At 42.5% G+C, this 13414-nt stretch overlaps 1 protein-coding gene across 1 annotated transcript; it reads right to left on the reverse strand.

Annotated features, from left to right (window-relative positions):
• Window positions 1–6355: 6355 nt before the first annotated feature.
• Window positions 6356–12068, reverse strand: dpt (dermatopontin). Its single transcript, XM_030083337.1, has 4 exons — window positions 11676–12068; window positions 8479–8604; window positions 7736–7843; window positions 6356–7484 (listed from the first exon to the last, which is right to left on the reverse strand). The coding sequence occupies exons 1-4, from the start codon at window positions 11945–11947 to the stop codon at window positions 7418–7420; spliced, it is 573 nt and encodes a 190-aa protein (XP_029939197.1). The 5' UTR covers window positions 11948–12068; the 3' UTR covers window positions 6356–7417.
• Between the last annotated feature and the right edge of the window lie 1346 nt (window positions 12069–13414).

Below are 13414 nucleotides of genomic sequence, written 5' to 3' on the forward strand. Positions count from 1 at the left end.
AGTCGTCTGCTCTTTGCTCGTGTTCAAATCCCATTCAAGAAAATTTCTGTTGCTGTTGTTCAGCAAATTTTCCACCTCATCTGTTTATGGTGAAAGCCAAGAAATCCAAATCCAGGGTTTAACCAAACCAAATAAAAACACAAAGCCCCATACTTTGCCCTACCCACAGGGGTATCTAGTCATGCAGATGGCAGTTGTGGTGAAATGTTTTCACTTCAGTGACGTTGCACAAAAGAAACGGTCCCTATTAACATTCCTTAGAATGGAGTCTGGATTATCGACACCAACAGGCATGCGGTTTCTGGAAAAATCTTGTTGAATTTTTTTTAATCGCTTAAGGTTTTTCAGTTATATAAGCACTACCTGCCAAGTTCACCTCACCGCGGCTGTGTTGTGGGAGTAGCTGAAGGCACAAGGATGTTTTGGTTGAACTGATCCTTTAAATTACCTCCAGCAATTTGATCCCCCTGTTGTGGGCCCATACTTTGAACCTTTATGATTTCTGTCTTCTCAGAAAAGCAGGACCCTTTCTTTAATAAAGACTTGCTCAAACGGAGTGTTGGAGGGTCTGCGCAGCGTGCAGCGCGCCTCTTGTTGTCGGACATGAAACGAGGCAGCTGTTTTTGTCCTCGAGTGAGAGCAGTGAGAGCGGGCAGAGGCTCCCTAAAATAAACAGGCTATCTGTGCAGCCCCAGGGCTGGGTCAGGGTCGCACTCCATGGTGCTCACACACTCGGTCTCTCCCTGCCCACACAGAAACACAGCCCCTCTCTCGCAGGCCGGCTGGGAACACAGTGTTTGCTGGAAATAACTTAAGTCCAGGCACATATGTAACTCAGCTGAGGGCCATTTAATTGACTTCTCAGCATTTTTTTTTCCATGTGCCATGCAATAACATGGTGTGTTCTCACAGCTAATTACCAGGATGATTTATTTCCTTGACTTTCAGAAGTGTGGTCGTGTGTTTACAAAGTGTACAAACTCTGTTCACATTGTATTTTCACTGCTTTAGTCAAAACTGAGTCAAAGTCAAGGTCGTTTTACTGTCAATTCTGTTGTATCTTCACACACACTTGCTTTTGTCTTCTACATTCTAATACCTCTTTTGTTTTGAAAGCAGTTTGATTCTTTCCCCATGTCTGATTTTAGCTATTTGAGGGTCCTCGTAACAGAAGTTTTCCTCTCAGTATGTACCAATTGTTTGGTATTGGCGAAAGCTCTGCCCTGCAGGCAGGTCAGCTCAGCAGCCGGACTCAGACCCAGCTGCTGTGATGGATGCAGCATGTAGTTAAGTACTGCCTGGCTGGGATATGTGTAATACCTTACCTTAAAGAGACATTTTCTGAGAGGGAGCAGAAGTTCTGATACCTCAATACACCCGTCCTTATTGATGAAAAAGTTTTTCATATGTGTAACTTGCTATAGACACTAATGCAACCACCTACCGTTTGACAAACTGGGTGGTAACTGTAGTTTTTCCTCCACACGACAGGGCATCCATGGTTTCCCAAAGAATTCATGACCACGGGTCAGTTTTCCATTGTTCATCAGTCATTTAAATAATCCACACACTAGAGGACATTGTTTTTATGTAAGGCTTCTGTTCTGCATGGCGCAGTTTTAACTTGCATTTTGTGGATGTCAGAGTGAACTGCAGAAAGGCAGTTTTCCTGAGTTTCAGTACAGAATCATGTTGTTAACGCTGCACCATCCATGTGCCTGGATGACCAACATCTCATATTGATCTTTGACCTTTTCCCTAGATCACACAGATTTCTCCTGATTGAGGGTTTTATGGGATTATGAATCACTGATGGTTTGATTTTCACTCTTTGAAACTTTACATTAAGAATATTTTTGTGAAATGGATTCACAACTTCAGACTGATTTCTTTCAAATCCATGAAGCGAACTGTACCTTCCGCATCTCTGAAATCTTCATGTATTCAAGTATATTATTGACCTTTTGCAGTCAGTTGTTGGAAAATGTGCCTGAAGCTGCTTTTCATTGGCGTAACCCTGTGCTTTAGCTTTTTGTGGCCATATTCCTGTCCTTTTTTAATGTCTAAAGATCAATAGATATTGGAGTATGGGATGTAAAAGTCATTAAAATTACTATGTGACTTTGTTTACTAGTTTTAGTCATGTGGCTGCTTTGGTTTAGGATTTACTTAGTTTGACAATGTTGAGGAGGCAAACATTCAGTGAGGCTCACCCTTTATGTTTGATGGCCTGTATGTATGCCATACATCACACTGATCAGCCATAGCATTGCGAATGCTAAAAAATGAATGAGCAAAATATATTTAGAAACAAGTGAATAAGTTATTCTCAAATTTGATTCTGAAAAAGAGACTGGAAAGAAAGATTTGAGTGAGTTTGACGCATTTCCAATGCTGGAGCTCCTGTGGTTTTTATACAAGCTGGTCGACAAAAGGAAGGACAGTAAACTTGGGATGAGATGATGGGTACTCAAGGCTCATTTATTTGAATAGCACACTGGTAGAAGACACTATTAGCGTCAGTGGGATTATTGACACTTTCACTTTGCATTCCATTCTGAGCACATGAAATTAATTTTGGGAAGAATTTCCTGCACCAAAGCAAAAGCCTTCGGTTCCTACAACGTGTCATATGTCTCATTCTTTGCTCTTGCCACACAGAAGCCTCAAGCCAATAAAACTCAGGTACTAACGGCACCAACTCAAGTACTAAGCGAGAAAAATCTATTTCGATGCAAGAGTTAAAGATACAGTGCGTCGTAGAATGAATACCTGCTTTACTGCAAGGTGGGAACAGCTAACTAAAAGCATGTCTCCAGCCGGGTCCTGAATAACTCAGGTTTGCATCTTTCAGTTTTCTTGAAGTTTGCTGTAAATATTTGTTGCATAAAAACCTAAAAGCGGGTTCTGCATGTTTATTCACTCTGGGAACAGAGAGCAGAGTTGAATCAGCTGACCTTAGAGGTCTGGATGGTTCATTACATGACAAGAGGTCAGAAATGTATTTTGGGCCAAAGCAGTTCAGAGCTTTGGGGACCAGCAGTCGTATTATGTGGTCACAGTACTGTAAGTAATAGGAAGGCAGTACTAAGACCTGAGAACTGGACCAGCAGGGCCCGTTTTCTTGGTCTTTGTGAGCACTGGAGCAGCAGCAGTCAGAATCAGCTGGAGCTCTCAGAGAACAGGAAAAACTGCATTACAGTGGTCCAGCCTACTGTAGATAAAGATAAATAGAATTAATTACTTTCTCTAAATCTTGCTGAGACACTCGGCTTTGTGTTTTGCTTTATTCGCCAGGTGATAGTGAGACGTCCTTATGGTTTTCTTGATATGTAAACGTCACTGTGTATTTGGAGCTGTCTAAATTCTGCATGTTGATGCCAAACACTTGTGAACCAAAGATGGCATCTTTTGGAAACCAACGTCTATTGTTTTGTTCATCACAGACTTGAAGTTACCTGTTGAGTCCAACAAATCCACTATTTGAGTTAGTCTAGCAAAGTTTCATGATCAACAGCGTCAAATGTTACGATCGGGTAAACTCGGACTGAAATGTTGACACTCTGTTCAGGCATGTATGATTAAAGACATTACAGCTGCCTCAGTGCTTTCACATGCATAGAAATCTGACTGAAATGCATTGGGGGACTTGTTAGGAGCAAAAAGGGTTAAGCATTGTACCCTTTGATCTGAATATTCTTTCCTGCATTGAGGCGCATTGAGTCCACCTTTATCTGGTATCGCGTCACATTGATGCCGTTGCAGCGCGGAGGCTGTCCATCACCATTATCCGTCCTCGTCAGAGCCTCTCCAAAGATTTGTACCTCAGTGTTGTTTCAAAGTGACACAGACTGCAACGGCCGTGATCAGTTGATCGTCCACAGTATTTATGAGCACCAGATAGCGTCCTCAGACCTGAGGCCAACTCCAGCCTCCATTGCCCTCTCTGAATTTTCAAACCTTAAAAATGGCGGTAATTGTCTTCAAAGGCAGGAGTCTTGCACACTAACCAGATCTGAAGAGCCTCCCCTTTCCAGGTGACGATGCTCAGACTGCGTGTGTCCACCAGATCGTTGTTCAGTTGCTGCCCTGAGAGCTGCTAACAATCGTCTGTCTGCCGCTGTGCCGAGCTGCTTCAACAGTCGTGATTTATACTTTGTGCCACTGACATCCTCTGGATCGTGAGAGATATTCTCATGTATGCGGAAATCCTTCAGAAATGGGTCGTTTCCCAACGCACCCTCAATGTGCACATTTTTACCAGGTCGAGCCTGCAAGTGTTTACTGGAACCTGAACCAACCCTCCAACAGCTGGTGATCAGTTGATCGTCTCTTCAACTGACTGCCCAGAACTAAACTAAGCTAAACTAAGAAAAAAGTGATTGTCTTTCCATTGTCCTTCAGCTCATGGAGCTCTGGTTGTACCATTGTGTTCAAATATGGTGTTTGTCACTGACAAGTGCCAAAGCAGGTCTCCACTCAGGTTTAGAACGGGCAGGCCGCTCTCCGAGGTGGTTACACAGTCATTGCTAATGTGAGTATTGCCAAAACTGTGGAATGTATGGAGTCCATTGACAGATGATTAATTGCATATTCCTTACAAATGTGGCAAATTCAAAAGAGATATGAGCTCCATTACAAAGAAACATTGCAATAAAAACTTCTACCGAGCACATACTGCACTTCTTTATTTAATGTGCATATTTTAGCACGCTAGCATTTTTACATAGTTTTACAAAGCATCAGATGGAGTGGAGGCAATTTTCTTTTCTTCAGAGAAGATTGCTCCTCTCATTCCTGTCATTAAAAGTTTATTCAAATATGGATGCTGTATTTGTTTTGTAAATACTGGAAGTCAAAATGTATTTTTTATGTCTTTTTTTTTTTTCAAAAAGGAATATTTTCCAGAAGAATTTGAGTCCTGTTTTACTTCAGTGCTTGACATGAATATAATCTTTGGACTTAATTACACAGTGGCTAACTACAGATTCAGGAAGTGATTGTAGTGTGTACTCTTTGAACTTCAATCACTGCAGTGTGAATTTCGGATAATAAAACAATCATTTTTCATCTGGCAATGATGAAAACGTGGTTGATGGAGGGGAGAATGAAGGAGGACATTATCTCGCTGTCTTTTCCAGTCCCCAGGGACAGTGGTCTCTGAAGGCGGGAGACCTCTGCAGGCGTGTGGCTCGCCACCAGCCACTGGCTCAAGGGACAGCTGTGCAGTGCTGCGGTGTTTGGCCCGCTGCCCCGAGACAGCAGCTGCCATAAACAAACAGTGCTGAAAGCTACTGGCTCGGTCCCCAGCTCTTTTCAAGACGGTGCAGCAAGCCTGCTGACCTTCAACCGGCTCACTCCATTAGGCCTGAATAGATTTGGAGGGTCGAGCTGGTAACGAAATCCAAAACAAGTGGAATGGCAGCGCAGACAAAAAGGCTGTAAAAGCCCGTGATTTGCTCTTTCACTATTTACCCTGACAGGCCTTCAGACATCTTGGGCGACTATTAGACATACGGTTCTGTGCAAACTCCTTCAAAGTGTATTAATTTACTGAGGAGTTCCAGCAAAGGGCCACATGACACGAAGAGTGTGCCAACTCGGGCCAAGCAAGTATTATTAACATCATTTACACGTTTTTGGAACTTCTACAGAGTTTTTATCAATGAATGAAAATTGGCTGCGTTACAAGTCGGTTGACGATCTTTTATTTAGCAGGTCCTTTCCACATGCGTTTGTACGTCTCTTCAAGATTGCGCTGTCGTGATTCGTCAGACCTTATCGCGCTATGAGATCCGTCTTCCTGGAAAGAAACAGATGCATTACAACTAGTAAGGTGTGACAGTTGCATTTGCAAGTCTTGGCTGAGATTTACCGATGTATACGTACTGGTCAGTGGATGTTTACGCCTTCGGATAAAATAGTCTTGCTGTTTTCCCCTATATGTGGTCTAAACCAAGCTAAGAGCCCATCTTATGTTGAATATATCAATTTCCTGCATTCAGTGTCCTTTCAGGAAGATTAGGTGAATAAAGCCTCTACCAGGGCAGTGTTTCATGGGGTCACAACAATGATGAACCGCTGAAATGGTAATCCCTGTGAACACACTGACACAATCTGCCTGTCTGCCTCACTCGGTGTTTTGGCAATATGGAATAGTGTTGAGCCTCACTTCAGCCAAGTTGAGCCCGAAGGAGCTGGGGATATTGTCACGGCTGAGTTCATGCTCTGTGTGTGTTTGGAAGGATTTCGCTCTCAGATGGCTGCAGTTTGATTTCTCACACAACATATTCCTACAACCTTGTTATTGTTTGAAGGGTCGTATTATTATTTACAATAAAACTGAACGCCTCCGTGTTTTACAAAGAAAAGACTTTAATCCCATTAACACACAACTCAGTTACATGAGTTTCAGTACAGTTTATACTTGGCAAGCTGAATTAGACACAATCAGGTGAGGACACACTTCATTGTACGCGCAGCTTTATTTTTTCTTTTTTTTCTACCGCTGACTCAGGAAGAGTTACTCATTAATCTCGACAAGATCGTTCCAACTGTTCCCTCCAAGAAGAAAATCCCAATCAGCCACCTCACTGAGTGCTTTTATGAGCAAGAGAGTCACATGACTGCGACCATGAGATGTTGGAGCGCAGCCCGCCGTGCTGTGTTTTCCACTGCCATGAACACAGTATCAAATAATTGAGTTTGTTTTGGAAAACCACTTTGACACACAGCCAGAGGACTTCCAGTCCCTCCTGAAGGCAGAGAAAAAGCCCTTAAAGCCGTCCAAAGTGCTGGCCGGAGCCCGAATCCCATGTAGACCCGCTGTGTAGATGTTTGTTTTAACTGAAATCTCTATATGATTTCACTCATTCTGCATGCTGGACGGACACAGTGCTCATACAGGCATATATCACATTCACTGTCCTTGGTCCATTTATGAAAAGTAAATATATGAAGGAGATCTCGAGCCGTATTGGATATGGAGTATGTTTTGCTCAAGTGACAGAATATGTATTAGGGCTGCACAATATCATGTGAACATGCAATATGGCATAAAGTCATCAAGTACTGCAAAAACAACGTGAGTTGCGATAAAAACAAATACTTAAGTGGATTATGTTAGCTCAGCTGTTGGTTGATTTTGGGTTGTTTTTTGTTACTTTTGCATAATGCTACTGTTTCTGTGTTTATGGAGTAATTGAGGCTGGCAGTCAAGTAACATTTCTGAATAAATCTCACATTTTTGTTCATTTCAGGAGTGCATAGTGCATCGAAGCCGTGCTTCATTACAGTCTTTATTTTAGTCAAGTCTTTTGCGTCATGCATGTTCTGCATGCCGATATCGCGATAAACACTAAATTGGCGATATAATGTGCAACCCTAATCTGCATCAAGACTGTTAGAGTCAGAGGTTTTATAAATTTTCAAATTCACAGTCAAAGTCTGTCATTCTGCACAGGATGTACTTCCACTGCCGGTCCCTGCAACAAAGAGCAAGACAAGATCCTGTCAGTTCACGACCATAAAAGACCACAGCTTTAGTACTTTCTCATTTTTATATCTGGTTCACTAAAATACTGGCCCCCTGGGCCCTACTCAACTTAGCTTCAGTTATTTTTGAAAACGTTCCACATCTGAACTGACTCTGCATGGGATCAGAAGATGATAAATGAAAAAAAATTAAAAAAAGAGAAAAAACAAACAAAAAAGAAAACTTCTGTTTTGAACAAACCTTAGCACCCCACTGAAAGTGGTCTGAGCACCCCTGATGAAATATCCATAGCTCGGGACGACAAGCTCTGCTTCCTCTCTGAAGTATTCTGGAATGTCATTTGTCTTCCTGTGGAAAGAACGCAAAAAACAAAACATTACTTTTTCACAGTTTATAAATAAAAAGAGGGTCATCGCTCTCTGTTGGTAGGAGAACTTAAAGGCATGAAAAGATTATTATTAGCTCTAAAGTCTTGAATGATGTGGATTTAAACACTGTCTGTAACATCAGTCCTATATTTATGTGCTTGTAGGGAACGTTATCCATCCTCCATCTATCTATCGTGCCATTTATCCATCTTCTACACTGCTTTCAGGGTTGTGGTGCATGGAGACAATTCCCTCTTACTCCTGGTGAAGGCGACCCCTGGACGGGTCGCAGGGGTCGACCACACGAGACAAGCTACCTTCAATTAAAGGCAAACTCACCTTTGTGACTTTGGGAAGAAACCAGTGCACCATGAGAAAAGACTAAATGTTTACACTAGAAATCAGGAGCCAGTATTGATCATAGTTTGATTGGCAGTCGGATTGGCAAACCTGAATGCTGAAGCTGTGAAACGATAAATCAGTGTGCTCAAAAGGTTTATATTACACAGGTGAATGAGTATTTTTCTCAGTGTGGGGCTTTACAGCCACAGAGTAAGAGGATATCAGTGCACTCAGCACATGTGTAATACATCCAAGGCACTGAAAGTGACTTACACGCAGGAGTAGGGACAACGGCGCTTGTAGTAGCAGCAGTAGAACCGCCATTCCCGATCGAGAACCGAGTTGAAGTACTTGCTTTCAACTCCGGCCACCAGGCCGTTGCGGGTGCATGTTGAAGTCCTGCAGAGACATATTACGGTAATTAAGAGGCAAGGAAGAACAACAACAGGGAGAGGAAAGCCACTTCAGCGAGATAGATGTGTTTGAAGTAAATACTTGTTGGTTATAAACCAGTTTGTTTATGGCCCATACACTTTGCTGTCACCACAACACACCGTGAATACCAGGTCCCGGCAGCAGGGGACTCAGCATGTGTGGACGTTTGTCATGGCAACATGGACACGGCCTTCAGCCATTCAGCCAATGGGGGTACCCCACCCCCGCCCCCACCCACGGGCTAATGTCCTATCCGGTGTAATTTAAACAGACAGCTGCGTTAAAGGGAGGCAGGCGTGGCGGTCGGTGTTTGCCACTGAATCAGCGTGCCTCGCGCACTTGAACTTGACTCGGAACAGACCTGAATAACTCCGCTGTGTCCGGCTCTCCAAATCAGAAACAAACAAAAAAAAAAAGGGTCATCCGGGGAAAAAAACATCAGGGATCAGAGCGTGTAGGTGTATGAGTCAAGTTGCTGTTTAGACAGAGACGTCAGACTACAATTCTCCCTCCCTACAGGTTTTCTGAAGATCGATCCAAGTCCTTTAATTAGATCTGTGTCGTAGTGAAGTCGATGGTTAGTCGCGTGTGTTTACGTGAGGCTGTGGCGTTTGGAATGAGGCCGAATGAAAAGTCCTGGGGCGTAATTAAAAGACAGGCATAAGATGTTGTTTCTCCTCCTTCAGTGCATTTATACTTACTGATCAAGTGCCTTGTGAAATATCGTTGCCACTGACAGTTTCGGTGTGTGACATGGAGAAAAAGCTTGGGAAAAAGATCTGATTTGTGGCCTGTAAAAGTACAATGTGATTTCCTGTTGTATACAGCTTGTTAAAATTCATTGGAGATCGTGGAGTTCCCAGAAATGCAGCTCCTGGGACCTCAACACACACACACACACACACACACACACACACACACACACACACACACACACACACACACACACGGCTGTGCTGGAGAGGGCCTGTGACTCATCCAGGCCTGGGAGGACACCATGGACCAAATTCAAATATTTATAAAAATCAGGATTGCAGATTTGGGAATTTTTGCTAATATCCAGGATAACATTATTTTCCAACCCTTTTTGGCTAAGTGACATCCATATTTTTTGAGACCACAATAATCAATCTTTAATACTGGAATTAGCACATTGACTCGGGATGCACAGACGCTACTTCTTTAACGCACGAGTTTAAACCTTCAGCTGCTTGCCGATAATGAGTACGGATACGAATTCTTATTTAATGCCATTCAGCTTAATTTATACTCCGATATCTGATGTCTATGCGTTGCTGTAAACCACCTCCACACAGCCTCTGTGTCAATGCTGTGCCCACCATATTTTGTGGCGCCCCCTGCAGGCCACAGTGCTCTTAGTTAGCATTTGCCTATGCTGCTGATGGAGCAGCCAGCTATGGTCTTGAATGCTTGTCTTAAGTGTACTGCAATTACATTTCATCATAAATGGACAGGAATTATACTTTAACATGTATTCAAGCTAGCATGGAGATAAATTGTAAATTAAACCTTATATTGTGCTTTCTGCTCATAATTTGAATGATGTCTAATTAAGGTCATAATCTAAATTATCACTCTAATATTAACTTCCCCACATAAACTAACAGCCAAACCTAGACACTGTTTCACTTTTAGTTAAGATGATGAGGTTATCACACTTCAAAACTTTCCTAAATCAGCGGCGTTGTTGTTGGTTTTTTTTCTTTTTGATCTGAGTAATTTTGTTTTGCATTAGCCGTAGCTTATTCAGTTTATTCAGCATAAATCACGATATAGCACATGTTTGAAAGACATGCTGTGTTTACGGTGTTGATGATGGGTCATTTGAAATCCTGATCCTCCGTCATTTTGAGTCAGTAACTGAGTGATTTGTGAGGAACATTCCGTAGTCGCAACCTCTACGAAAGAGAAACTAATCACAGGAAGTTGATAATTTTGCACTTTGTGGTCACTAATTTTAGAATTTCATTTGTTTTGGGTAAAATAAAGAACACAGGCTGTGAAGCTGACGTGAAATTATTCCATATGTGTATTCAGCAACATAACATTGTTTCAAACGCAGTTGATATCAGGCAAGAAGAAAATTCTCAGTTGTAAATATTATGTTGCAAATATTGTATGTGTTGCAAACTGATTTGTTAGTTTGTTTTCTTCCAGTCCACTGAGAGCTACTTTAAATTAACAAGGTTACACTAACAACTTAATTGTGCTGTTGCTGTTAATTTAGTCAGCTGATTTGCCTGTAACTATTAACTCCTGACTGTGACTTGGGGGTTAAAGTATATATCACCCCTTTATTTATTTTTATCAATCAAGCGATGCACAACAACATGATTTCATGTAGAGCAGCCTGTTTAAATTTAGCGACACATAAAAGCCTCGCGATGAGCCCCTCATGAGGGAAAACTGAAGGACCGCCGCTTTGTTTTTACTGATTCAATAACTGCAGCTACAATAAAAGTTGTAGCTGCAGTTGTGTGACTCACAGGTGGTTATATAACTAACAAATAGACCAATGATGATCTTCATACTTAGGTTTTGTGTGTTTTTTTTTCTTTTTTAGCAAGTAAGATTTCCCTGAATTGCTAATCTGGACTGATTCATCTTTTGCATTTTCTCGACATGCTAAAGCGATCACTCCCTCTTAAACCGAAACAAGTTCACAGCTGCTCTGCAGTGCAAAGAAGAATTTGGTCAGATAAAAACATGCTGCAACAGATTTTGTTTTATTCTTGTAATGTTATTCAGATGCTATCAAATGACACAAACGACGGGTTTCTCCTGTATGCGTTTTAAAGATATTCATATAAAAGCAGAAAAAAGTGATTACAGTAAATTTATAAACGGGAGGAAAACGTGCACCAAAAGCCCTCCCTGCAGATATTCTCCGTCTCTGGATGACAGAATAGATCAAAAACTTACATTTTTTCATATTCTAAATCATGTAGATGGACTCTGAGTGAAAACAGGCAGCTACCATCGTATCAGCCACCGTCAGCAGACAGAGTACCCACCACTCCAGGCCGGCGGGGTTCAGGTCGTCCCACCAGCAGTCGCTGGGCTCCCCCAGACCTTCAGGTGTGGGCTGGCACTCGAAGGACCACAGGCGGTCCGAGCCGTCCTGCTCGCTGAAGTAGCTCCTGGCGGCCACCAGAACCTCCCCGTGGGGACACTGGAAGTTGAAGCCCTGGCGGTAGCCGTTGACCCAGCCCATGTCGTGATGGTCGGACTGAGCCGCCGCCGTGGCGAGCAGCGTCAGCACCAGCGCCACCGGAGCAGGGTTCATGTTGGAGAGATCAGAGATGTCTGCGGAGCCTCCACCCAGCTGCCTCCGTTTAAGCTCCTCTGAGCTCTTTTGTTGACCAGATGTTTTGTTTCCAGGAGTGATGTGTAATTTGCTGCTTGCAAGACAAATCCAAAAGTGGACCACACGTCACATTTTAAGGTCGACCCTGAGACTGAGAGTCCGCAAAGCCTTCATGCAGATGAGGGGTTACCTTAAAAAACAACGCATTCTAATCAGAGATTTATGTGATGCTTCACGAGACTCTGGAGGATTGCTTCAGGTGTTAGCCATCTTTACACTGCTAACTTCCAGTATGATAATTTCACTCATTTATTGTCTCATGCCGTCTTTGCCATGACCTCAACTAAACGTCTGTTGCAGCAGCACATAAAATCGGCTCTGTAGTCATTCCAACCCCTAAAAAAGTACTTTTTTCTAATGGAAACATGTTAGAACACCTTTGAACCTCTTTTTAATCTCCTGTCAGCAAATAAACTGCTGCCTCACAGGAAATACAACAACATTTCAAACATGGCTGTAATTGTTTTCCATACATGAAGGCCTTACTCAAGCATGTTTAGATGTATTTTCCTGTGGCGATCACAATTCAAAACACTGCCTTTAGTCACTTGTTCATATCGTATGGCACCAACGTTGCCACATGCATGAAATATGTAAACAGCAGTGTGTTTAGACTGGAAGCAGGTACAGACTGAGGATGCTACAAGCAGATTAACGCCATTCATTTTTTCATTCAGTAAACATTTTATTAAATAAAAAGCACAAAGTTCGCTATGAAATGCTTCTGCTGAAGAAAAGAGAAACTTCAAGCAATGCATTAAAATATGAAACATCCACATGAACACTCTAGGGTGCAGAACAGAATAGGTTAAAAGATATTGTGTAGTGAGTCACAACGGGGATTTGAGATGAAAACACAGGAGAAAAATGTGTGTCTGTGAAAAGCCTTTTCTTTTTACGACCTCTGATTTTTAAGGGTAGGTTTTGGCCACTGTGCCAGTCGCTGCGCTGCGGCGAGCCAACTGTGTCTCGTGCCTGAGGTTGCCAGGCTGTGATTCATTCTGATGATATCCTGTTTTTCTTACTGTCACCAAGTGGCTTGAAGAAGCCAAGAACGGTCATAAAGTCTGAGTAATAAGCACTCCTGAATCCGTGTGCCACCACAAAACATGTTGTTATTAACCTCACTCCAAATTCAAATCATGAAATCACCAGCTAATACATATGGCCAGTACATATCAGGTTTTAATTTTTAGATATTCTCTGGTGGAAGCATTTATGCTTGAATTCATCGGTGTGTAAGTGGGGCCTTAACGATGTTCCTGGTCTAAGGTGATGCCTGCAGAGACTGGCTTATCTTCAGCTCTCCAGCAGCCTGGCTCCTCTCTGCGTTGATGCAGTTCTTCATGTCATGAATCGGCGCTCTATCAGCAGAGTCTCGCCTTG

This window comes from Salarias fasciatus, chromosome 23, assembly GCF_902148845.1.
Source record: "Salarias fasciatus chromosome 23, fSalaFa1.1, whole genome shotgun sequence".
In the NCBI taxonomy this organism is placed as follows: domain Eukaryota; kingdom Metazoa; phylum Chordata; class Actinopteri; order Blenniiformes; family Blenniidae; genus Salarias; species Salarias fasciatus.